The sequence below is a fragment of the Ictidomys tridecemlineatus genome, chromosome 5 (genome assembly GCF_052094955.1).
Source record: "Ictidomys tridecemlineatus isolate mIctTri1 chromosome 5, mIctTri1.hap1, whole genome shotgun sequence".
NCBI classification, from domain to species: domain Eukaryota; kingdom Metazoa; phylum Chordata; class Mammalia; order Rodentia; family Sciuridae; genus Ictidomys; species Ictidomys tridecemlineatus.
The window spans coordinates 135063065-135090761 of NC_135481.1; the positions used below are offsets into that span (position 1 = coordinate 135063065).

General features: G+C 39.6%; 1 protein-coding gene across 8 annotated transcripts; it reads right to left on the reverse strand.

The window, feature by feature from the left end:
- Window positions 1-255: 255 nt before the first annotated feature.
- On the reverse strand, window positions 256-27697 carry Zscan2 (zinc finger and SCAN domain containing 2). Of its 8 annotated transcripts, XR_005729313.2 has the most exons (4): window positions 27527-27664; window positions 23781-24289; window positions 5224-5349; window positions 2825-2962 (listed from the first exon to the last, which is right to left on the reverse strand). XR_005729313.2 is itself a non-coding variant. In XM_021722924.3 (3 exons), the coding sequence occupies exons 2-3, from the start codon at window positions 24184-24186 to the stop codon at window positions 1533-1535; spliced, it is 1836 nt and encodes a 611-aa protein (XP_021578599.1). In that variant the 5' UTR covers window positions 24187-24289; window positions 27609-27691; the 3' UTR covers window positions 256-1532. The 8 variants fall into 8 exon arrangements, 7 of the variants coding, with proteins under 7 accessions (XP_021578599.1, XP_021578602.1, XP_021578600.1 ...); XM_021722924.3 differs by lacking the exon at window positions 5224-5349 and having other exon boundaries at window positions 256-2962; window positions 27609-27691; XM_021722927.3 differs by lacking the exon at window positions 5224-5349 and having other exon boundaries at window positions 256-2962; window positions 27527-27663.

The window sequence follows — 27697 nt, forward strand, 5'->3', positions numbered from 1 at the left end:
AGAGATGATTCCCAATGGTCTCCTCAGGATGCCATGTGACTCCTCAGCCAAAGCCATGGCATCAAATCTTGTCAACAGACTGTAGTTTGCAAAGAGCAGTGGGAAGAGTATAGGTTCACCCAGAGGTGTGCTCTTTGAAGTGACTCAGTTCCTGAAGGTTCTGGGGTAGGAGGTTGGTGGGGTGAGGAAGTGAGGTGTATGTTTGTTAATAGTCAAGTGCAGGTTTTAAAACACACATTAAAAGGTAGACCCAGGAAAAGAATGGGACTCTACTTTATTAGGCAATATTGAGTGTCCATCCTCTAAGAAAAAGGTCTCTTCTGAGCACAGGCTCCATATATAGGAGGTGGCAGTTTCACGTTTCCAAAAGACGCCTTATATATTTTCTCCTCTTTCCTTGTAACAAACCCTCTCATCTGCTGTCATTCTCATCTTCATTGTTTCAAGGCTCAGAATTCCAAGAACAAAGCCATGATGGCAACCAAGATCAAGTATGTAACTGCAGGGCAAACTCCTGGTTCCAACCCAAATCTCTCCAGGGGATTTTGATATCCTCAAGATAAACACTTCCTTAAAAATATGTTTTTAGTATACAAAAGCTATCAGACGGAATTCTAGATCTGCATATATAGAAAATTCAAGAACAAGGAGAAAACAAGTGCATAGAAAACTGAAAAATAATTATGCATCGTGCAGGATTTTTCCCCCTTGATGGTACAAAAACTGCTACCCACCATGGATGGACAGCTGGGGGTCGAAGGCTTCACACTCCAAACCCAAACCCCATGAGAACAATGTGCTCCCCTGGCAGCTGAGTCACCATAGGACAGCAAGCAGAGACAAAAGCAAGCACACAAATCTCAGTTTATACCTTTCCTGGCAGACCTCAGTCCCTCTTATAATGGAAGAGACATTGGGACACAGGTTCCAGGCCATACTTCCTCAAGCTAGTTTGCTCCCGACACTTTCTGGAAACAGAAAATGGTTTTACCTTCATGTAGATGATTCAAAATTGAAGAAGTCCCATCATATTGACCTGAAATCAAGACACTACATGGGCAGGGGCCCTGGGACGCTAGCAGCTTGGTGTAAAGGCACCTTAGCCCAACAAAGTGGCAGCAAAAACAACCAGAACCACATATACAGATTTCCAGTATTTCTCTGAGGACTCAGATCACCTGGAGGCCACATGAGTTCCACATGGAGAAACATTTCCCCATTTTACTGAAGAGGAAACAGAGGCACAGAGGAATCAGGAGAGAGTCAATCAAATAATGAAATGTAACAGATAAAGACCCAGCTTTCTGGACCTTCTACTCCTATGCTCTGTTCTTGAACCAACAGGGGCTTGACTCCAACCAACTAAGATGACAGTGTCCTAGACGTGAGGGTGAGCAGGGGTAAAAGATTTTGGCAAAAAATTCCAAAGAAAGTTCAGGAAAAATGGCTCTTTTAGAGGGAAATCACTATTTGGGGCACTGACAATTCCCTTTCCCAGGCCAGTCTCTGCCTCACTTTCCCTCTCTGCCACTTCAATAAAGTTTCTCTTTCATGTGAGTTCTCTGGTGTGTAATAAAATTGGAGCTATTGCTGAAGCCTTTGCCACACTCAGGGCATTTATAGGGCTTCTCCCCTGTATGGATTCGCTGGTGTATGATGAGAACCGAATTCCAGCTAAAACCTTTCCCACACTCAGGACACCTGTAGGGCTTGTCTCCCAAATGGGCTCTCTGGTGCATAACCAGGATGGAGCCCCGGCTGAAGCTCTTGCCACACATGAGGCATTTATAGGGCTTCTCCCCGGTGTGGGTCCGCTGGTGCACCACCAGTTGCGAGCGCTGGCTGAAGCACTTCCCACACTCGCCACATTTATAGGGCTTCTCTCCCGTGTGGATCCTCTGGTGTTTGATGAGGTTGGAGCTCCAGCTGAAGCTCTCACCGCAGGTCAGACATTCGTAGGGTTTCTCCCCCGTGTGCATGCCCTGGTGCGCGATCAGACTTGAGCTCTGGCTGAAGCTCTTCCCACACACTCCACACTTATAGGGCTTCTCCACCATATGGGTTCTCCGGTGTGTGGCCAGATTGGAGCTGCGGCTAAAGCTTTTGCCGCACTCGCTGCACTGATAGGGTTTTTCTCCGGTGTGAGTTCTCCTGTGCGTAATGAGAGCCGAGCTCTGGCTAAACCTCTGGCCGCAGTCGGTGCATTTGTATGGTTTCTCTCCTGTGTGGATTCTCTGGTGTCTGATCAGGTTGGAATTGTAACTGAAGCTTTCACCACACTCTTTACACTCATAGGGTTTTTCTCCAGTATGGATTCCCTGATGCGTGTTGAGGCTGGACCGGTTGCCAAAGCTCTTTCCGCACTCGGGGCAAGAGTACGGCTTCTCTCCAGTGTGAGTGCGCTGGTGGGCAATAAGATTGGGGCTCCTGCTGAAACTCTTGCCACACTCGGCACACTGAAAGGGTTTCTCTCCTGTGTGGATCCTCTGGTGGGTTATGAGATTTGCACTCCGGCTAAAGCTCTTCCCGCAATCCCTGCATTTGTAGGGTTTCTCTCCAGTGTGAGTTGTTTGGTGTCGGCTAAAGTTTGAGCCGTCACTAAAGCTCTTTCCACATTCGTCACATTTATAGTGTTTTTCTCCTGTGTGGGTCCTTACATGGGTAATTAGATGAGATTTCCGGCTGAAGGTTTTCCCACACTCAGGGCATTCATAGGGCTTCTCACCCAGGTAGGTGCCTTGAAGGCCAATGAGCTGGCCAACTTCCTTGCCCTGGGATGGCATCTGCCTGCTGTCCTTACCCTGAGGCCTCCCGGAGCCACAGTCTCTCTCAAAGTCACTCTCCCCATCAGACTGCTGACCACCTTCCCCTTCGGGCATTTCCAAGAACATCTCATGTGATTCCACCTCCTCAAACACATCTTGATTAGAATTCTCCCCGTTTTCACTCTGTATCTCAAAATCTGAAACAAAAAACACAATGGCCACTCAATTCCCTATCATGATGAGAAAAGGAAACCAAAGGGAACTTTAAAAATATTACATTTCTACTGAAAATAAAGAAGCTAGAAAATCCTCAAAACTCCTGAAGCCAGGTTTAGGGATGGGGATGTATCTTAGCAGAAGAGCATACGCTTAGCATTTGCAAGGCCCGGAGTTAAATCCCCAGCACCCAAAAAAAATCAATCAATCAATCCAAGCTTATTTAGTTGCCAGGCTTCCTATATTTGTGGTAATCATCCAGATTTCCAAAGTCTTAAAAGATTTGGGTTTCATGTGTCTACCTGTTTCTCCACTTGAAAATGAGGTCAGGAAGGTATTTGAAAATCCTAACTGAAGGACAGCAATAAAAAACACAACGATCCCCAACTCTCACCATGGTGCCTGATGCTTAGTAGGTGTTCAATTAAAGTTGACAAAAGGATGAATGTTTTTTATTGGTATCACAGAAAGATCCCTATAGTGTTTCCTTTCCAAAAGAGCTTATATAGTAATCTCTTGCATTAAAATATGTCTGGTGTTGGGGGCTGGGGATGTGGCTCAAGCGGTAGCGCGCTCACTTGGCATGCGTGCGGCCAGGGTTCAATCCTAGCACCACATACAAACAAAGATGTTGTGTCCGCCGAAAACTAACAAATAAATATTTAAAAAAAAAATATGTCTGGTGTTTACAATCTTTTTAACATTTAATTAAGACAAACAAGATGACAGAGCCCCTGCAACAAGGATCCTATGTGTCTATACATAAATGTCTGAAAACAAGTGGGAACTTAAATTTGTCTACAGTGGAAGCCAGTAGAAAGAACTTTAATTGGTAATACAAAATACCTTGAACCTGTCAACCCTCTACTGCCCAATGTGTGGCAAATATTTTAATGAAAGAAGTAATTAGGGAGGATTGCTGGATAAATATAGTCCCTTCCTTAGATAAGAGACTCTAAAATCCACCCAAGGATGAAGCTAGATCAGCAGACATCCATGAGATTGGATCATTCTGTTCTGACCCCCAGATGAACTGTTTACTGAACTATATGTTGATTTAATGGCCCTGGATGATACTGATGTACACTAAAGGAAGTATCATTAGAAATAATGTTGCTAGGAAGTTGTTGATGACATTGCTTATATCACACAATGTCTTCTTGAAGAGCACGAAGAGGAAGATTTCCTCTTGACCTCAATACCAAAAAGAGCTATCCTGAATGACTGATCTAGGTTTTCCTGATGGCAATGGTTGTAGATTTCTTTTTGTCTTGCCTGCTTGGAAGCTCAGAGCCAAAAGCTCAGAGCAAGAATAGTGGGTTAATTTTTAGCAGGGTGTGGTGGTACTTTCCTGTAATCCCAATGACTCAGGAGGCTGATTATTCCTAAACCCCAACATCAGACTTTCCAAGAATGTAGGAAAGACAATTACTAAAATAATTTCATAATGACATTTCCATTTATAAAACTAACATAACAGTTAATTTAGGATTAGATATTCAATTCAGTAATTATATGTGTAAATTTCCATATACTTACTGGTATCCCTTTCTCAGGGAGAACCTGGGTTCCAGTCATGCCTTTAATCAAGATAAGATCCTATTTAAAAGCCAGGCACAGTGGCCCAGCTTATAACCCCAGCTACTCAGGAGGTTGAGGCAAAAGTATAGCAAGTGCCAGGCCAGCCTGGGCAACTTAGTAAGACTCTGTCTCAAAATAAAAAACAAAAAGGGATAGGGGCGAGCCACAGTGGTGTACACCTGTAAATCCAGCAGCTCAGGAGGCTGAGGCAGGAGGATTGCGTGTTCAAAGCCAGTCTCAGCAACTTAGTGACACCCTATCTCTAAATAAAACTACAAAAAAAAGGGTTGGAGATGTGGCTCAGTAGTTGAGTGCCTGTGGGTTCAATCACTGGTATCAAAAGAAAAAAAAAGGGATAGGGATGTAGCCCGATGGTATGCTTTTCTGATGCTTTAAAATCAGAATTGGTTTTAGTATGAACTCAAGAAGCAACAGGGAAAACAAGTAAAAATTCAAACTTAATTTTCAATGAAATTAGAAGGAAGATATAATTTGAAGAGACCAAAATACATGTCAAGGCTTCTAAAAATAGCAGACTGGGTAGAAGCACTAAGAAAAGAAGTGTAGAGAACAAGCATGGAAGGGAGTGGGTGAGAGGTGCTCAGGAGCAGATCTCACAAAGTTCAGGCAGAAAATCACTTCCTGAAGGTTTGGGACTCACCCTCCAGTGCAACAGTGCATTTGGAAACTGGGGTAACCAGAGCTGGCTTCTTTGGTTCAGAGAAGCAAAGGAGATGAGGCTATAATCAGAATCACACAGATGGGCCGTGTACGCAGGAAGTTGTTTCTGTAAAGCAGAGAAGGAGAGAGCCTTTGACTTGCAACATTAATCAGGGAACTTATTATTATTGAGAAAAATGATCATTTCCAACCAAAATAGGTAAATGAAGCAACTGCCTCTGTAGAACTAAAGAACTTGAAGAAGAGATGGTGAGATGACAGAAAGAGATTTCATGAAATGTGAAGGACTTGGGAAAGAAGGGAAATATCATCAGAGAAATAAAGACAAGATGGGATCACAGGAAACTAAGTATCTTGAAAAGCACAGAAAAGAGGAACAAAATGAGAAAAGCAATTAAATTAATGGAAACAAAGAAAGAGTTGAAAGGGTTAAAGAGAACGATAGAAACAGAAGTTAGGCAATAGGAAAACCAATAAACTTATTGGAGTTCTCAAAGAAGAAAACTACAACAAAGGAACAGAATAAATTCTTTTGTTTTTCTCTTGATACTGGGGATCAAACCCAAGGCAAGCACTCTACCACTGAGCTAGATCCCCAGTCCCTAGAAATTATACCTTTAAGAATTTGTTCTTGGGGCTGGGAATTATTTCAGTGGTAGAGTACCTAGTATCTATGAAGCCCTGGGTTTCAAACCCCACCAAATGAGAAAAAAGAGAAGAAAAGAAATGACAGGAATTAAAATTGGGAGGGGGGTCATAAGGTAGGATATAGTATGTTTATTGTCACAAGAAAACGTACTCATCTATAATAGGGATAACATTTAAAACTGGTAAATCATGTAACTGAATTTTGTTTATTTAGTTTTTTTAAGTGGTGTTGAGAATTAAATGAATTTTAAATATACAAAAATAAATATTAAGAAGGAAAGATTATTAACTGAAGTCAGAGGGACAGGGAGGAGAAAAACTATCTCTGTCAGATATTAAAACATGAAATGATGGTCTGGGGCTGGGGCTCAGGGGTAGAGAGCTTGCCTAGCATGTGTGAGGCCCTGGGTTCAATTCTCAGCACCACATATAAACAAACAAATAAATAAAGGTCCATATAAACACCACATATAAACAAATAAATAAATATTTTAAAAAACATGAAATGCAATTAAAACATTAATAGAGACTAGGGATTAGCTCAGTGGCAGTGCACTTTCCTAGCATGCCTTGTATTCAATCTCCAGCACCGCAAAAAAAAAAAAAAAAAAAACTGAACATAAACACCATAGATTCAACTAACATATGAATATTGAATTTTATATCAGTGGCACATAAATGCAGACCACAAACAGAAAAAGTTATTGATATAATGACTAGGGGAATTTAGCATATTTGGTCTGTCAAATCCATGTAAAGATACAACATTCAACAAATAATCTAGGAGTGGGGACAGTGTAGCTCAGAAGTAGAACATGTGTTTAGCATATGCCAGGTCCTGTATTTAATCCCCAGCACAAATAAATAATAAAGCAATCAAGCTAGATAGGCCAAATAGGAAAATTTGAGTTGGACCTATATTAGGACAAATTCCAAATGAATCAAAAATTTAAATGTAAATGAAAGAAATGACAGAGCTGGGCACAGCATAATATGATGTATACACAATCCTAGCAACTTGGGAGGCTGAGATAAGGAGGAATGCAAGTTCCAGGCCAGACTGAACAACTTAATGAGACCCTGTATCAAAATTAAAAAAAATAATAAAGGCCAGGGATGAAACTTTAGTGTTAGAGTATCCCTGGGTTCAATCCCCAGGATTGCCAATAAATAAGTAACAGAATCAAGCTATTAAATAAAAATTTCTTTGAAATCACTTCAAATATGATAAATTGTGGAGTTATCTTCCATCATCTCCTGAGCAGAATCCTGCCCCAATTAACTCCTCATTAAAAGCCCATCCTATTATTTTTTTACATAGACAAAGCATCAAGATGGTTAGAGTTGGGGCTGGGTTGGTAGAGCGCTCACGTAGCATGTGCAAGGCCCTGGGTTCGATCCTCAACTCCACATAAAAATAAATAAAATAAAGATATTTACTTACACACACACACACACACACACACACACACACACACACATACACACACACATATATATATAAAGATGATTAGCGTGTACTCCAGGGAAAACCAAAGGAAAGTTGGGCAAAGTTTAGAAGTTGCCTCTGGTAACAGAGACACAGGAGTTCTTCTAAGGACAAAAAGAGCAGCCTTCTGATGTTCTTCAAATGGGAAAAAGTCACAGAGCTGGGAAGGATGAGGAAATGCTGGCTCCTTCCAAAAGCCTACTCAGGAAGGCCAGGCAACTATGAATTTCAAGTGAACAGGACAAAGTAGAGCATATTAAAGTGCATTCAGTTCCCTCCTTTCTTAGTAGCCAATTATTAGGAAAATGAAAACTCAAAAATTGGTTTGGGTCAGAGATAAGGGCTGGAGATACAGGTCACTTGGTAGAGTGTTTGCCTCCCATGCACAAGACAATTCCAGCACCACACACACACACACAAAAAAAAAAAAAAGGAAATAATTTTTAGCTGGGTGCAGTGGCACATGCCTATAATCCCAGTGGCTCGGGAGGCTGAGACAGGAGGATCGCAGGTTCAAAGCCAGCCTCAGCAAAAGTGAGACAATAAGAACTCAGTGAGACCTTGTCTCTATTTTGTAATAAAATACAAAATAGGGCTGGGGATGTTGCTCAGTGGTTAAGTGTTCTTGAGTTCAATACCCAGTAAGGAAAAAATAAATAAAATAAACCCAGAGATAAGTACTTTCACCAATATGTTAAGAGTGGAGATGGAATGAGATGGTAGGAGTTAGGAATCTTTTTTTTTTAAAAGGAACTTTACTGATAAAAATAGTGTTATCCCAAGGTACAAACAGGAAGAGCATATTTTATAAAGAGATGAGACTAGATATAGAGAGGCAGGCTTGTTTGGGAGGCCCATATTTCCAGTAGAGAAAACCTACTAAGGAAATGGAAAGGAAAAGGTTTCATTTTCTAAATGTTACTGACCTCCCCCCAAACTACTGAAGTGGATAAGAAGTCAGCTTATCTATGCAGAGACTTTAAATAGGGCTTTGGGCTGTCCTGTGCAGTTTGAAAGTTGATGAACCTCACAAAATATACATTCTACTACACAAAATACATATATATCACGTTATCTGATTTAAGAGGGTGTATTAAAAGGAAATAAAATGGGGTAATGTGAAAAGCAAACAATTGGAGGCATCCTTGGAGATAACATTTGGCCAAGATTGGAATGCCATTCTAACTGATCTTACTAGTTATCCACATAATACTGATCCGTTTTTTTATTCTTATGCTTAATTGTAAACACAATTAACAAACTTGTTCTTGGATATAACAATTTCTTGCTCAATAACACAATGAAGTATATATATACTCGTCCATGACTAAATTTAGGTTCCAGAAAGCATAAACAGATTAACAAAAGTCTGTTCCTGAGACAGACTAAAAAATATACATGGTTTACCCTGTGCATGGCTGGTGGGAATGTAAAATGGTACAACATACTGTGTGGAAAACAGGATGGGAGTTCCTAAAAAAATTAAAAATAGAATTACCATATGATCCAGCAATTCTACTTCTGGGTGTATACCAAAAGAACCAAAAGCCAAGCCTGGAACAGATAATTGTGTATCTGTGTGTTCATGCATTATTCATGACAGTCAAAGGTGGAAACAACCCAAATATCCATCAGCAGTTAAACAAACAAAATATGGTATATATAGTGAATATTATTCATCTTTGAAAAGGAATGAATTTCTGACTCATGCTTTAATGTTGATGAATCTTGAGGACATTATGCTAGGTGAAATAAGCCACACAAAAAAAACTCTTCTTATATGAGGTACCCAGAGTCATCAAAATCATAATATAAGCTAGATGTGAAGGCCCACTGCAGTCCCAGCTACTCAGGAGACTAAGGCAGGAGGATTGTTTGAGCTCAGGAATCTGGGGTCAGCCTGGGTAATATAGCAAGATCCCAATTCTTAAAAAAAAAAAAAAATCATAGAGACAGAAAATAGAACAGTGGTTGCCAAGGGCTAGAGAGAGGAAACACTGTTTAGAGGGTATAGAGTTTCAGTTTGAGAAGAGGAAACAGTTCTGGAGATGCATGCTTTAACAATGTGAACTGAGGGTACTTAATATCACTCAACTGGCTACCTAAAAATGACAAATGTTATGCTTTGTATATTTTATCACAATACACAAACAATATATAATTCCAACATACAATTTTATATACTCTATCAAATTTAAAATATGTCACTACCTACTAGAAAATTTTTGAAAAAAAATTCTTTTCTTGTGCTGGGAATAAAATCCAGAGTCTTGCTTTACTACTAACTTAAACCTCCAGCCCATGAAATTAATTTTTAAAGATTGTGTAAAGTTCACAAACACTTAGAAACACTCAAATTTAATAGTCTAATAAGCAAAAGAATAGTATCTTGCTTAAATGGGTATTTCCCCAATATAAGGTTGAACACCTTTTCATATGTTTATAATCTAAATTTCTTCATTCTAAAATTGACTGTTAACATCTTTTATCCTATTGGATTGACCTATAAATTTATAGGTCTTGTAGATCAAGAATTTTTTTTCTTTCAAGTAGAGAAAACTGAACCCAAGAACATTCTACCATCACATCACCTTTTTTATTTTGAGACAGGATCTCATTAATTTGCTAAGACTAGTCTCAAACTTGGAATACTCCTGCTTCAGTCTTCACAGGTGCTGAGATTATAAACATGCACCACTGTGCCTGGCTCCCATGGTATCTTTTTTATATAAAGGATTTTTCTTCTGTGTCATGAGTCAAATCTAGTTTTGATGATTTCTGTAATTCTTAAAGTCCTTTCCAACCCAAGATTACAAAAATATTTTCCTATATATCATTTTAGATTTTGTATAGTATAGCTATAATCTACTTGAATTTATTTTTGTGTAACTTGTGAAGCAGAGTCTATTTCTGTTTAAGTTGCTATGTGCAGACTCAATTTTTGTTTTTTCAAAATTATAAGACCACTGTTCAAAAAGCATTCACTAAACAGTTCTTGAATTGCCACTCTTATCAATTAGTACACAAAAATTGCAATTGTATCGTGGTCTAAATCAATGGCTTTTGTACTTTCCCACCCCTCACACACACTCTGGATTCAAGGGCACGTCACATTTCTTTTCTTTTTTAAAAATATTTTTTAGTTGTAAGTGGATCTTTTCTTTTATTTACTTATTTATATGCAGCACTGAGGATCTAGGGCCTCACACATGCCAGGCAAGTGCTCTACCACTGAGCCATAACTCCAGCCCCAGGGCACATCACATTTCTAGGGCTGTTCACAGAGCTCTGTGTATTTTCTGCCATGCCACAAGACCTCCTTTTTCTGTTCCACGATAGAAAGCATACCAGAATGAGCATAAGAGAAACTTATGTCAGTAGGGGGATAAACTTGAATTTGCTGGACAGTCTCTTCTAATCCCCGCTCTTACTTTCTAAGGTTTCAAGGTTTTATTTACCCTTGGTCAAAAGAGGTTCAAAAATATTAAATGAAATATTCTAGAATTAGGTCATTCATAAGTTTTAAATAACTTTTACTATAGTATATAGCTATAATTGTTTTATTTTTGTCATTGTGGTCAAACTCTTGCCATACTTAAAATTTATCATAGCTGTGTACATATTTATAAGAAAAAAACAGTATATACAACATTTGGTGCTATCTGTAACTTCAGACAACCACTGAGGGTCATGGAATGAGTCCCATGTGGATAAAGGGAGACAACTGTAATCTATAACAATGAAATAAACTGGTCACAAACTTTGATGCTTTAGTGTATGTTTGGCTCAAAATCCTTCCAAAGTCCTTCCTGCCAGATTGTGACATACACAATGGCTGGAACTACTGATTTAAAATACAGAAGTGATTCTGATTCAAGGTAGGTTCCATTCTGACTTGAGCTCTCCCCTATCCTGGAAACCCTGGCAGAAACCTGCCTGAGAGACTTGGAGCAGTGTTCCAACTAAACTCTGGTTGCCTGAAAAACTAACCACTGATAAAAACAGCAGTGAACCTCTGTTGTGTGTAAATGAATGACTGACAAACATTTTCCAACCAAAACAATCCTGTTTCTTCCTTCAGGATTTTTTTTTCCTCTCCCTGTCTATTCTCCAGCCCTCACATCTCCAACATACGTGAAACCAACCATACTTTGCATGAATTAGGATTTTGAGGACGTCTAAAGTATATTACAGCTGTGTTGTATATTCTTTTTTTTCTTTTATCCCACCAATTTCTACTGTTTTAACATTTTTTAGTTTTCTAATGTGTTTTATGTACTCTACTGTCTTCCCACTTACTTGTATACCCCAAATTACTTCCTCTTCCTTCTATTACTAATCTTCCTCTTCAGATTTCTCTTTCACACTTCCTAAAATATAACAACTCTATATCCTCACCTCCTACCTCCTCAGCATATCATCCTACTCCTCATCCCAGGTCTTTGTCCACCATCAGAAATGGTAAACCCTTCTACAAACCTACTGAGTATATTGTAGATAATAATTGAATTCACCATTTCTGTATATTGTGACCAAATTGTAAATGTCTTAATAGCAAACATTTGTTTTTAGGGTATATACTGTTTATATTGGGATCTGATAACATTGTCCTTCACCTCAAAGGAGAGGTCATTGGATCACTACAGGGTACTATAAGCCTACAGGGTAAAAACAGTAACCCCTCAGATCCACAGTGCAAGAAGGGAAGACACACAAGCAATATGAAAAGACAAGGGAAGAAAGTTCCCCAAACATATCAAGATACCACATTATTAGAATTCATGGCCAGCAGAGCAGAAGAAATGACCGAGAAGGAGTTCAGGATGTTCATGATTAAAATGTTATGCAAATTAAAGGATGATATAAGAGAGCAAATATAGGCAGCAAAAGACCATTTTGACAAAGAGCTACATAAACAAATACAGGAAGCAAAAGATTACTTCAATAAAAAAGTAAACAAACAGAAATCCTTGAACTGAAAGAAACAATAAACCAAATTAAAAGTTCAATTGAAAGCATCACCAACAGATTAGACCATTTGGAAGACAGGACCTCAGACAATGAAATCAAAATATATAATCTTGAAAAGAATGTAGACAACATAGTAAAAATGGTAAGAAACCATGAGCAGAATATTCAAGAAATATGGGACAGCATAAAAAGACCACATTTAAGAGTTATTGGGGGCTGGGGATGTGGCTCAAGGGGTAGCGCGCTCGCCTGGCATGCGTGCAGCCTGGGTTCGATCCTCAGCACCACATACCAACAAAGATGTTGTGTCTGCCAAGAACTAAAATAAATAAATAAATAAATATTTTTTTTAAAAAAAGAGTTATTGGGATAGAGGAAGGAACAGAGTTCCAAACCAAAGGAATGAGCAATGAAATAATATAGAAAATTTTCCAAACATGAAGAATAAATTGGAAAACCAAATTCAAGAGGCTACAGGACACCAAATGTACAAAAATCACAACAGATCCACACTAAGGCACATTATAATGAAAATACCTAACATACAGAATAAGGAGAGAATATTAAAAGCCATAAGAGAAAGGAATCAGATTACACTACAAGTTCTGAAAGAAAATGGATGACAACCAATTACATTCAGCAAAATTAAGCTTTAGATTTGATGATGAAATAAAAACCTTCCATGATAAACAAAGTTAAAAGAATTTACAACTCAAAAGCCTGCACTATAGAATATCCTTGGCAAAATATTCCGTGAAGAGGGACTGAAAAACAACAATGAAAATCAGCAAAGAGAGATATTACACTAAAGGAAAAACTAATTAAAGGAGAAACCAAGTCAAGTTAAATACCAAAAATAAACAAAACTGGCTGGGAGTACAAATCATGTCTTAATAATAACCCTGAATGTTAATGGCCTAAACTCACCAATTAGAAGACACAGACTGGCAGATTGGATTAAAAAATAGACCCAATAATATATGCTGCCTCCAAGAGACTCACCTCATAGGAAAAGACATCCACAGACTGATGGTGAAAGGATGGGAAAAATCATACCACTCACATGGACTGCAGAAGCAAGCAGGGGTTTCCATCCTCATATCAAATAAAGTAGACTTCAAGCCAAAGTTAATCAAAAAGGATAAAGAAAGAGATTTCATACTGCTTAAGGGAACCATTCATTAACAAGACATAACAATAATAAATTTATATGCCCCAAACAATGGAGCATTGATGTCTATATTCATCAAACAAACCTCTTCTCAGGTTCAAGAGTCAAATAGGCCACAACACAATAATTCTGGGTGACTTTAACACACCTCTTTTACCACTAGATAGATCATCCAAATAAAAGCTGAACAAAGAAACTACTGAACTCAATAATACAATCAATAACTTAAGACCTTAACTGACATATATAGAATATTACATCCTTCAGTGAATCAATACACTTTCTTCTCAGTAACACATGGATCCTTCTCTAAAATAGACCATATATTATGCCATAAAGCAACCTTAGCAAATATAAAAAAGTAAAGATACTACTACTCTGCATTCTATCAGATCATAATGGAATGTAATTAGAAATCAATGATAAAGTAAAAAATAAAAGTTATTCCAATACCTGGAGACTAAATAATATGCTACTAAATGAACAATGGATTGCAAAAGACATTAAAGAGGAGATTAAAAAATTCTAAAGGTGAATAAGAACACAGATACAACATATTGAAATCTCTGGGACACTATAAAAGCAGTGCTAAGAGAAAAGTTCATTGCATGGAGTTCATTCCTTAAAAGAAGAAAAAGCCAACAAATAAATGACTTAACATTACATCTTAAAGCCCTAGAAAAAAGAAAAATCAACATCAAAAGCAGTAGAAGACAGGAAATAATTAAAATCAAGCTGAAATCAATGAAATTGATACAAAAGAAACAATTGAAAAAACTGACTAAACAAAAAAGTTGGTTCTTTGAAAAAATAAATAAAATTGACAAACCTTAGCCATGCTAATGAAGAGAAGGAGAAAACTCAAATTACTAACATATGTGATGAAAAAGGATATGACAACAGACACTACAGAAATACAGAAGATAATTAGAAATTATTTTGAAAACTTGTACTCCAATAAAATAGAAAATATCAAAGGCATTGACAAATTTCTAGAGTCATATGATTTGCCCAAATTGAATCAGGATGATATACACAATTTAAACAGATCAATTTCAAGTGATGAAATAGAAGATGCCATCAGAAGCCTACCAACCAAGAAAAGCCCAGGACCAGATGGAAACACAGCTGAGTTCTACAAGACCTTTAAAGAAAAACTAGTACTAATACTCTTCAATTTATTTCAGGAAACAGACAAAGACCGAGCTCCAAACTCATTCTATGAGGCCAATATCACCCTGATTCCAAAACCAGGCAAAGACACATCAAAGAAAGAAAACTTAAAAAAAAAAAAAAGAAATGAAAAGAAAGAAAGAAAGAAAAAAGAAAACTTTAGAAAAATAAGAGACCCAGAATAGCTAAAGCAAACCTTAGCAAGAAGACTGAAGCAGGTGGCATCATTATACCAGACCTTAAACTATACTACAGAGCAATAGTAACAAAAACAGCATGGTATTGGCACCAAAACAGACTGATAGACCAATGGTACAGAATACAGGACACAGAGACTAACCCACATAATTATAGTTATCTTATATTAGACAAAGGTGCCAAAAACATACATTGGAGAAAAGACAAATGGTGCTGGGAAAACTGGAAATCCATGTGCAACAAAATGAAATTAAACCCCTATCTCTCACCATGCACAAAACTCAACTCAAAGTGGATCAAGGACCTAGGAATTAAACCAGAGGTCCTGCATCTAATGGAAGAAAAAGTGGGCCCAAATCTCCATCATATCGGATTAGTCCCCTACTTCCTTAATAAGACTCCTATAACACAAGAATTAATAAATGGGATGGATTCAAACTAAAAAGCTTCTTCTCAGCAAAAGAAACAATCAATGAAGTGAATAGAGAGCCTAAAGCTTGGGAGCAAATTTTTACCACGTGCACATCAGATAGAGCACTAATCTCTAGGGTATACAAAGAACTCAAAAGCTAAACACCAGGGGCTGAGGTTGTGGCTCAGTGGTAGTGCGCTTGCCTAGCATGCGTGAGGCACTGAGTTCGATTCTCAGCACCACATACAAATAAATAAAATAAAGGTCCATCAATAAATAAAACACAGCCACATCAATGTTTATTACAGCACAATTCACAATAGTTAAACTGTGGAACCAACCTAGATGCCCTTCAGTAGATGAATGGATAAAGAAAATGTTGTGTGTGTGTGTGTGTACATACACACAAACACAATGGAATATTTCTCAGCAATAAAAGAGAATAAAATCATGGCATTTGCTGGAGAATATAATGTTAAGTGAAGTTAGCCAATCCCAAAAATCCAAATGCCAAATGTTTTCTCTACTATAAGGAGGCTCATTCATAGTGGGGTTGGAAGGGGGAGTGTGGGTAGATTAGATAAACTCTAGATAGGGTAAAGGGGAGGGAGAGGAGGGGAGAGTCCAAGGGAGTAAAAAAGATGGTGGAATGAGATGACATCATTACCCTAAGTACACATATGAAGACACGAATGGTGTGAATATACTTTGTATACAACCAGAGATATGAAAAGTTGTGTTCTATATATGTAATATGAATTGTAATGTATTCTGCTGTCATATATAACAAATTAAAATAAAAAATTTAAAAAAGAGACAAATACTTTTATCGCCTTCCCATACTGCCCATTACCTTTCTTGCTAAGAAAAATAAATATATATGTGTGTGTGTGTGTGTGGTCATGAAGGAGCATTCTGCTGGGGCAGCAAGCTGTAACCACTGAACACCAAATGATGCTCAGGATAGCCGGGAGGTCAGCTGTGACTCTTTGGCTCAACTATTGGACAAAAGAAAGTTTCAAGTTGACGACCTACATTCCTCTCTAGTCTAGGATAGGCTTCTCAAACTTCAAAGTCCTTAAGAATCATCTGAAGATCTTGTTAAATGCAGATTCTACTTTAGTGGGGCTGAGGTGAGATTGATTACATTTCTAGCAAGCTCCCAGGTGATGTTAATGGTGTTGGTCCTGGGAATGCTCTTTGAGTTAAAAAGCTCTATAAAAGTAGTTTTTAAATCTGCTGCATAATAGAGTCACTGGAGAACTCTCAAAAATCCCTTGCTTGGGGTTGAGAGTTTAGCTCAGGGGCAGAGTGTTTTCCTAGGATGCACAAGGCCCTGATGTGGCCCTCAGTCCTGGGTGGGAAAAAATCCCCTTGCCTGAGAGCTAGGATTGTTGCTCAGTGGTAGAGCATTTGCTTAGCATGTGGAAGGCCCTAGGCTCAATCTCCAGAGCATGTGCCATGGGTGCCCAGACTTACAGACACACATCCTTTGCCTGGGCCATAACCTATGTCCAATTAAACCAGAAAATCAGAATCTCAGAGAAAGAGTCCCACATGATTCTCATCCTCCCCACCCACCCTGCCACAAGATGGTTTATTCTATCTTACAGAAGTTTGCTTATGAGTACCACATTACCACTTTAGGTTATCAGTTAACAAAGGCTGCTAATGACCGTTGTTATCAAGTTAGATAAAAGATGCCTGGTAAGCCAGGCAAATTATTACAACACAGTACTTTGTTTTGAAATATATAGGTCATCTTGCATCACACACAAGGAGGGTAACCCAATCCAAGGAGAACACAGACACCTGATTTCTGAAGAATGGAAAAATAAAGAGGCTCCCAAAATGCATCCCTAGAAACATGGGGTTAAATCATACATGCAAGAGGAATATTCATGGAGCCTATGCCACAGAATCTTAGACTGTCAGTAATAGAATGATGTGAATTTCCTGAGCCTCTGCCAGTAATGTCTTCCATGTGGAAGGCCCTATTATAATGTGTACACTATACACATTATAATCATCACCACAAAATAATTATGAGGATAACAATGATAGCTTACATTTGTATAATTCACAAGACATAGCACCTGCTTTCTTATTTAATCCTTTGTTGGCTCCTTCATTTGGAGATCTGCACAGCTACAGGCCTAAGCCATGGCTCTCAAGGGAACTTTTCTTCACTCCAGTCCAGGCTGCCATTCCTCCCATAGAAGGTTAGTCTTCCATTGATAGTACTGGAAATTGGCTCATGGTCTCTATGTTTCCCTGAATGTTTACTGGGTCTGTCTTTTTTAAAATATTTATTTTTAGCTGTAGATGGTCACAGTACCTTTATTTTATTTGTTTTTTATGTGGGGGATCAAACCCAGTGCCTCACACATACTAGGCAAGTGCTCTACCACTGAGCCACAGCCCCGGCCCATACTGGGTCTGTCTTTAATGTGGGATTCTCCTGGCAGCTAAGAAGGTGTAAACATTCAGGGAAACATAGAGACCATGATCCAGGTTCCAGTATTATCAATGGAAGACAGACCTTCTATGGGAGAAATGGCAGCCTGGACTGGAGTGAAGGAAAGTACCCTCGACAGCCATGGGCAGATTTCCAAATGAAGGAGCCAACAAAGGATTCTTCCTAGGAATTTATTGATTTTGAGACCCCAAATTTCACCTTTGCTCCCCCCTCTGATGACAGCAGTATATTTTTGGTAATGGGCTTCCATAATATCAAATGTTCTGCTAAGAGAGTATCATTTCCCCTTCCATTCTGATGATGCAAATAAGGTGGATGTAGTGGTGCACACTGTAATCCCAGTGACTCTAAAGGCTGAGTGAGGAAGGAGAATTGCAAATTCTTTGAGGCCAGCCTCATCATCTTAGTGAGATTCAGTCTCAAAATAAAAAATAGAAATGGCTGGGGATGTGGCTCAGTGGTGGAGAGCTCTTGGGTTCAATCTCCAGTACAAATAAATAAACAAATAAATAATCTTAATGATGCAAAAACCCTGATGTCTGGGGCAATTTGAGAGATGCCACTGTTGCATGAATTCACTGATCTCCTGGTCCCTGAGGGTGTTTTTCTGCTACCTCATATAAAAAAGTTGAATGAAATTGGGTACAGCAATTAGTAGTGCAGAAGCACACCTTTTTTTAAAATTTTTTTTTTTAGTTGGAGATGGACACACAATATCTTTATTTATTTGTATGTGGTGCTAAGGATCAAACCCAATGCCTTATACATGCCAGGCAAGTGTGCTACTGCTGAGCTACAACCCGAGCCCCAGAAGCACACCATTAACAACAACTTGGGAGGCTGAGACAGGAAGACTGCAAGGTCAAGGGCAGCTCAGCAACTTAGGGAGACCTTGTCTCAAAATTAATAAGTAGAAAAGACTGGGGATGTAGCTCAGTGGTTGAGTGCCCTTGGGTTCAATTCCCAGCACCAAAGAAAAAAAGAGAAAAAAAAAGCAGTTCAGAGACAAACTCCCAATTCTATAAATTTTTGGGACCCAAAATCAGGAAATACAATTTGATAAATGATTCCTTGCCCCAGGCTTACAGATATGAATGGTATGGGTTAGCTGCTAATTTATTAAAATGTGAGGCTGGTTTTGATGATTTACAAAGACAAATATTTAAAATTCAGAATTGTCCTAGAAAATCTGGGTTATCATTTCCCATATCACTCAGGAAAAAAAAAAACTGAAGTGTTCTGGTTTTTACAACAGTTAACCTGTAACCAAAAAATAGAGTTACTAAGACTTTTTATAAGTGGTCTTTCAACTGACCTCCAGCAGACTCAAAACACAGCAGGCAGACATGAATGATGTGGTCAGCTAGTATAAACCTAAAGGCTAAGTCACTGGAAAAATAATCTCCATGGGAGCAGTGATGTTCTCCTGAGGCTTGCCAGTGAAGTTCTTAAGTTTTTCTTTTCTTTTTTCCAGTGCTGGAAATCAAACCTAGAGCCTTGGGTTACTAGGCAAGTACTCTACCACTGAGCTATACCCCCAACCCCAGAGAGCTTCAGGAAAATGTCCTCCCCTACCAGTGTGGATTCACCATAATCTAGGTTTCCAAATTCAAAAATTGCCTATTCAAATAAATGCTGTCCAACTCAAACACAATGCCTGCAGTCAGAATAGATAACAACAGATGAAAGGACTACCTATTGGTTTATATTTAGGTCAGGTAAAAATTATTTTCATGAGCCTTTGCAGTTTAAGAAGTGGGAACAGCACACACCTTCATACTCAGAAATATCCTATTTTAAAAAACATATTAACACAAATGATAACATTCATTGGGTTGATTGAATATAAACAAATGATTAAATATAGCTTTTATTCTTAAATGAAAACCCTGAAGGCTAAGAGTAAGTGCTCCTTTACAGGACTAAGCTGCCTGACTTATCTACTGGCCTGACTATTTCCCTAGGTCTAAACTGAAGTCTACTTACTCCTTTTTGCAGATTCAGAAGTATCCCTGGTTATATGTTGCTGAATTTGAGATTGACCCCATTTTGCTTTAAAATAAAAGCTTAGCCTGGATTTCTTGAGAAAAAGCAGATGTCGGGCTCCTTGTTTCCACCAATGAAGCTGGAATGAGGTAGCTGTCTGTCTGCCTCTTTCATGGGCTGAGCAGATGAACCTCTCCCAACTTCCGGGGGGGGGGGCGGGAGGATTCAGTTATTCATCCCAAGAATACATACAAAATTCCCATTATGTGTGGGGCACTGTTAGAGAGGACAAGAGAGAAGAAAAGGAGGAAAAGGAGGAGGCAGAAAAGCAGATTCTTTGCTTTCCATGATTTTGCAGGTTCCTAGAAGAAATGAGTATTCACATAGAAAATGTGAATAGAAAATAGAAAACAAGATGGACCATGATAAAAGCCAAAAGAGAAGGAGAATCCAATTCCTGGGAAATATGATTAAAGACACTTCCATGTGCGTGCAACTGGGGACAGGAGAGAAAAGGAATTAGGGATGACTTTATGGAGAGGGTCTCCAAGAGTGAGTATTCAGGACTGGGGAATACAGCTCAGCGGTAAAGCACTTGCCTAGAATTCTCAGGGCCATGAGTTTGATCCCTAGTGTCACAAATAAATAAATAAATAAATTCAAAGGACACCAGGATTTTACCCTATAGAGATGGGACAAAGACATTCCAAACAAAAATTCAGGAGCAAAAGTCAATGCTAGAAAGTACACGCTGTGTTCAAGAAACAGCAAGATCTTATCTGAATGGGACAAGGGCTACAGCAAAGGGATCAGTGAAGGAACCAGGCTGCAGAGGACTGGGCCAGGTCACATAGAGCCATGGGTTCTACACAGAACAAGGAGATCATGCTTGATTTGGTAAACACTGGTGAACTCATGAAGATTTTTTAAGCGGATAACCCTAGCAGGAGTGGAAGAGCTGCAGTGAAGGGGAAAAAGAATGAAGGCAAGTTCAGTTTGAACTTAGTTTTGCAGGCTGCTGCAAAAATTCAGGTAAGAAATCCTAAGAGCCTGAATTAGGACTGGGTATGAGATTAAAATGTCCTTGGGAAACATTCAAAAATAGAGATGAGCTTTACCTTGTAAACTAGTACTACAAGTCTGATCTTAATTGAAATTAAAAGACTTTAAATGTGAGCATCTGGAAGTGCCTATTAGTCAAACATTAAGCCACCACCATCTAACCAGGCCTTGAAATGTCCTGTGCTGGGTAAATATTTGAGCTAGGATGAAATAAAGTACAGATATTCCTGTAAACAACTATGAGGAAAGTGAGCAGAATTTGTTAAATAAATGAAAGGCCAACAAAGACAATCTCAAAGTCAGAAGTCAGAGGACAAACCCACTCCTCTGCAGGGAGAGGGGTCCCCATTTCAGATGTCCAGTGAAAGAAGAAAGGCACCAAAGACCCTACAATGAGCCAGGGGTTGAGGGTTGTAATCACTTCTGCTCTGTGATCTCCCCAACTAAATAACCAACCCAGAAGTTTCTCCTCAGCACTCAGTCTCTCTGTAGTATCTGCTGGAGATCTTGAAGTTCATTACAAACTTGTCCCATCCATAAAGAAGCAAGTAACAAAACTCAGAAAACAGAATGAAAGGATTTTCTTTCTTTTTGGGGGGAGTACTAGGGATTGGACCCAGGATACTCCACCATTGAGCTACCTCCCCAACCCTTTTGTTGTTATTTTAAGATAGGGTCTCTTTAAGTTGCCAAGGCTGGCCTTGAACTCCTTCTCCTCAGCCTCTGAGTCACTGGAATACCTTCTTAAAAGAAATAATAAAAATCTAAGTTATTGGGCTGAGGATGTAGCTCAGTGGAAAAGTGGTTAGCTAGTATGTTCAAGGGCCTGGCTTCTATCCCCAACACTACAAAAAGAAAACAAAGTTATTTTCTGGGCCAAAGAAAATCCAGTACTTACTTCAAATAAAATACAGGACCTACCAAACTCCTGAGTTAATCCAGCTCCACTACTTAATAACCATGACCTTGCTGAGCTTCCATTTCCTATCCACCCAACTCACAGAATTCTTAGTGAAATGGGCACATGTAAGGTATCTAGTGCAGTACTGGGTCACATTTGGCCTTCATTGTCAGTCCCTTTCACCAGAAGATGACTTTAATTATATCACTTGATCCCAGGAGATTGCCTCAAACCACCACTACTTTCCCTCCCAGCCAGTTTTCTAAATCCTCCAGACTAGATGCTATTGAGTTAGTCCCTTGTCTTCCTATTCTGCATCCCCCCCTTCCAACACCCCACTAAAAACTGTCACTATCAGATATGTGATGAAATGCTTAAGAATATGCACCACGTTCTCAGGCACATAAATTTGAATCCTAGTTCTGCCTCAGACTAGCTGCTGATCTTAAAGTCACCTGACCTCTCTGGTAATAATTCCTGCTTATCTTCCAAGGTGGTGAAATTTATAGGAGTTCTGCCTATTAGATGTTAAGCACACTGCCTAGCCTACAAAAAGAACTCAATAAATGCCAGTGATTGCTACTATTATTCCATTAGTTCTTTTTCCGATGTGTCCAATCTCCACTTCCTTTATTATTCATATCTTAGCCTGACCCTCATCATTGTATACCTTATAACTAGCTAGCTTCCTGGCTGCTCTCTGTCTCTACCCTCTTCCCACTCTTTGTGTGTTTATGTGTGTGTGTGCATGCATGTGTGTGTTACTAGGGATTGAGCCCATAGTTGTGCTATCACTGAGCTACATCCCCAACCCTTTTTATTTTTTATTTTGAGATAGGGTCTCACTAATTTGTTGAGGCTGCCATTGAACCTACATTCCTCCTGCCTCAGCCTCCCAAGTAGCTGGGAGTAGCTAGGAGTACCAGTATACACCACGCTGCCCAGCTAGGCTCTCCCTACTCTAATCAAACCTATATCCTGGTTGCCAAACTCAGCTTCCTCCTATGGCCACTGGTTCAAGAACTTGCTGAGGCCAACTACTTTCAGTCCAAATCTCCATCTACCCTTCCCTCAAATCCCTACCACTTCCTAAAAACACATTTTCCACTCCCATCAGCCAGGCCTTCTCACTGTCGTCTGAAGGAAGACACTATGCTGGTTCCCTCTCTTTAAATCCTTGGCTTAAGACCACCCTTCTCAGTTCCTCAGCCTCCTCCCTGCCCTATGACTTTCCAAATACTACTTCATCCTGCAACCTTCCCTCACTTTTCATGTCATCTGTAAAGATTTCTCCGATCTAACCTCTCCCCTCTCCTCTCCACACTCTTAACCCCTGAAGTTCTGGTCAATGCAAAAGCAGTTATATTCCCTGGGCCCTGAAATTGTCCTAATGGCACAGGTAGACCTAGAGTAAATATTTGGTAATCACATCCTGTCAAGTGAAGGCCAAATGGAGACACAGTAGTTGAATGGCATGCTAGGATTTTGGAAATTACTAGCAACACAGGAAACAAACAGTAACTATTATAAAGAGTTCAAATTTGGAATTACTCTTAAAAGAGTCCAGGATGACTTTATACCACAGAAATTCCTTTGGTATTAGCTGGTTTACTTGTCTTTTATCTTGGATTCATAAAAATAATCACTTTGAAAAAATTAGATTGTTCTTTTCTAATTGCTGGAACTACCTGAATATTTGTTATATAACCTAGAAAAGATGCCAAGCAAAGGATTATATGTCAACTCCTCTCCCCATTACCTCTATCTACTTCCCAACCACTCCAAATAAACGTGTAAGTAAAAAAACTGGCTTTACTGTGCAAATGTAGCTCCAGGAATGGTCTGTTAAGCCCCTCCTGTACTGAAATTTTGTAGCTACCACTGCACCCAATGTTGGCATTAAAAGGATAATGAACACCCTGTCTGCCATGGACACAGAGCAGAGGGAGGGCACCATCCTGTATATCAACTACTCTTCCACAAACATCACATTTCTCCACCTAGGAATGGTGCTTTCACCCTCTCCTTATGAGGTTCTGCATCTTACCACTGTCCCGAAGGGTCTGAGTCAAGTCTTCCACAAGAGCCACTGCCTCTTCACTATTTTCAGGTCGATGCTCTTGCAGCCAGGCCTGAATTTCCTTTGGAAGCACAGTCAACATCTGCTCCTTGGTATGTACCTCTGGCCTTAGCCAGCGTCGACAGAGTTCTCGGAGGCGACCAAGTGCACCCTGTGGTCCCCCAGCTATTGCCTCTTCCTGAGGGATGCCCTTGCCAGTATTCTGGGAAAAAGGCTCAGACTCAGGGCCATCCTCCTGCAGTACAGCTTCCTGCACCCAGGAGTCATCCTCCAGGATCATAGTGGTGACCTCCTCCTCCTGACTGTTTTCCTCTTGCGGCACCTGGACCAAAGGACTGAGAGGAGTGGTCACTGTTGGCATGTCTGCAGCCATTATCCACCTTCTAGGGTGATCACTCAGGCTTTTAAGCCTTGAACGTCAATCTTCTCTAGCCACACTTCTCTGAGAAGACACCTCCCTCCTTCAACAAAAAGACCTGCTGAGACATAAGATAGAGAACCAGAATCAGTAAGTGTTCTAAAGCAATCTAACTCATAACAGCCCAGGTCAGGTCACCAACTGATTCTTACTGCTCCAAACCAAAAGAAGTTCCTGGCCCTCTTAAAAGAAGAATTCCTTATTCTTGAATATATATTTCTCTATGGTAAGAAGTAAAGAAGTATCACCAGCACAAAATATACAACACTGTTCTTTCAAAATCAAAGAATAAGTATCAGAAATGCAATGTTCTAAAAAAAAAAAAAAAAAAAAAAAAAGGACTGACTTTTCCTGCCCATCAGTTCAGACTTGCTGCAGAGTAAATGACCTTGACTTGACCTAACACACAAATTAGTCACTCGATCTCAGTGGTGACCACCTAATAAATATAGATAATAATACTCATCCTTCTTATGGGGACATCTTAAGGATTAGCAATGGATCAGATGCTGAGGCTCTTTTAATTTAACTGAAAGGAAGGCAGTATCTCAAGCATCATTACCATATTTTTCTTTAGAGAGAGAGAATTTTTTAATATTTATTTTTTAGTTTTCGGTGGACACAACATCTTTATTTTTATGTGGTGCTAAGGATCAAACCCAGAGCCCCGCGCATGCCAGGTGAGCATGTTACCACTTGAGCCACATCCCAGCCCTCATTACCATATTTTTTTTTGAGAATTTTAATATTTATTTATTTTTTTTTTTAGTTTTCGGCAGACACAACATCTTTGGTTTTTTTTTGTATGTGGTGCTGAGGATCGAACCCGGGCCGCATGCATGCCAGGCAAGCGCTACCACTTGAGCCACATCCACAGCCCGTCATTACCATATGTTAAAGTACATTAGTCCCTCAGATTCCTCAGAGGACTAGTTCCAGGAACCCCTGCAGATACCAAAATCTGAATGTTCAAGTCCCTTACATAAAATGGTATAGAATCTGCATATAATTTGTGCATGTCTTCCTGTATACCTTTAAATCGTCTCCAGGTTATACATAATACCCAATACAATGTAAATGCTCTGCAAATAGTTGTTATCTGTACTAAAATGTTGACAAGAAAAAAATCTACATATGTTCAGTACAGAGGTTTTTTTTAAGTATTTTTGATCTTGAGGATACAGAAGGCCCACTGAAGTTTTAAAGATGTTCACATTCAGTCAAGCATGGTGGCGCAGACTTGTAATCATAGTTATTTACAGGCTGAAGTAGGAGGATCACAAGTTTGAGCCCAGCCTGAGAAATACAGTGAGCCTTTCTCAAAATAAAATTTAAAAGGAGCTGGGCATGTACTTCAGTGGTAGAGAAGCTTGCCTGGTATTCATGAGCCTCGGGGTTCAATTCCCTGTCCAGGGAGGGGGAAAAATGTTCATACTCTCCATCCAGTCCTGGCCCTTCACGAATTTAATTTTAAAATAACATTTTTATATGTATGAAGATTTGAAGTTGGTGTCAACATACCTTATATACAAACACAGATATGAAAAATTGTGGCATATATGTGTATTAAGAATTGTAACGGGGGCTGGGGATGTGGCTCAAGCGGTAGAGCGCTCGCCTAGCATGCGTGCGGCCCGGGTTCGATCCTCAGCAGCACCACATACCAACAAAGATGTTGTGTCCGCCGAGAACTAAGAAAAAATAAATAAATGTTAAAATTCTCTCTCTCTCTCTCTCTCTCTCTCTCTCTCTGCCCCCCTCTCTCTCACTCTCTCCTTAAAAAAAAAAAAAAAAAGAATTGTAATGCAAAAAAAAAGAGTACGTGTATAATGGCATAATTTGGCATGAACATACTTTACATACAGAGTTACGAAAACTTGTGCTGTAAATGGGTAATAATGAGTGTGATGCATTCCACTATTGTCATGTATATAAAAAATAAATAAATAAATAATTTTTAAAAAATAACATCTTTTGCAAAGAGAAATTTATTTGCAAGGATACACAACCATGGCGTTGTTTCTAATTGCAAAAAGTTGATAACCTTTAAACTCAAGCAGTAGGAGTGCTTGGCATAGTGGTAAAAGCCACTTGGAAGGATGAGGTAGGATTGTGAGTTAAGAGGCCAGCCTGGGTAACTTAGTGAGACAATGTCTTAAAATTAAATAAAAAGAGCAGGGGAAAGTAGCTCAGGGATAGAGTGGCCTGGGTTCAATCCCCAGCATCCAGCTGGTGAGGAATCCAGCAGCAGGGAAATGGTTAAAAATCAATGGCACCTCTATACAGTAGAATATATTAAAAGGTATTCTAGGAGTAACTCAGTGGTAAAGCACTTGTCTTGCATGTGCAAGACTCTGGGTTCAATCCCTAGCATCACATAAATACATACATACATACATACATACATCTAACATGATAATAGGTGGTATTGTCTGGGAAGGGGCTCAACGGAAATTAAGCCAAAAGGCTTCACACAAGCTAGGCAAGCACTCTACCACTGAGTTACATCACCAGCCCAATATTTTTTAAAATTACACTGACAAAGATTATTAATCATTAATGATTTCAGATAATTCTCCTGATATGAAAATAACGTATAAAAAGAAAACCAGAAAGGTAAAGCACCATAGACAGTAAGAACCCAATTCCCTTTAAAAATAAACACACACTAGTAAAAAGGAGGACCTGGTCAGCAACTCAATACTGAGAAACCTAGAATTACAAAGAACTAAATGAAACATTTTAAAAGCAATAAAAAAAATTTCAAAAAGCATTACATCATAAAGACTCGAATAACACTCCCTGGAATTATTAAAGAAAATAATAAAAAGAAAACCTAAAAACAATAGCAACAACAAAAAGAAAAGCTAGTGGGAAAACAGAAGCTCTACGTGTATTTACCCAAATGACTAGATGAAATGCAAATATAACAGAATTCTTAATTGGGAACCGGGAACAATGTGCCGAGACCCCCAATTCGCCGTCTAAGCCAAGACAAGACACGCCCCCTCTGAACCTCAGTTTCCCCACTTGTACAATGAGGAGGCTGCGCAGGACGTGGTCATACATCCCTTCCCAGTTCAAAATCCTGCGCTTCCCGCTTGGATGTGAAAGGTGCTTGCCGGGGAGAAAAGACCCGGTCCATTCACAGTAACTCCAAGAGCCCGGCAGCGGGCACGAACAGGGCACCCACGCCCCTCCCCCAGCAGGCTGCCGCAGCTGGCTGCAGGCCCGTTATCCTCGCCGCGGGCTGTTGCCCGGTCCACGCGGCTTCAGGCCTGCCTCTCCAGCTCACCTCCCCAGAGTCCAGGTCCAGCTCAGGCGGCCGCTCCTCGCGCAAAAGCGCCCTCGGGCTCGCCCGGCCCCTCTGAACTCACCTCAGCTCAAGCCCGTGGGGCACAGAGAACAATGGACGGGAGAGGCCCGCCCTCTGCCATGTTCATTGGCTGTAGAGGATGGCCCCTGG

Coding starts and splice junctions, on each gene's coding strand:
- Zscan2 (XM_021722924.3), bottom strand. CDS start 24,186: ATGGCTGCAGACATGCCAACAGTGACCACTCCTCTCAGTCCTTTGGTC. Junction 2,963..23,780: donor TCAGACCCTTCGGGACAGTG/GTAAGATGCAGA, acceptor TTTTTGTTTCAG/ATTTTGAGATACAGAGTGAA.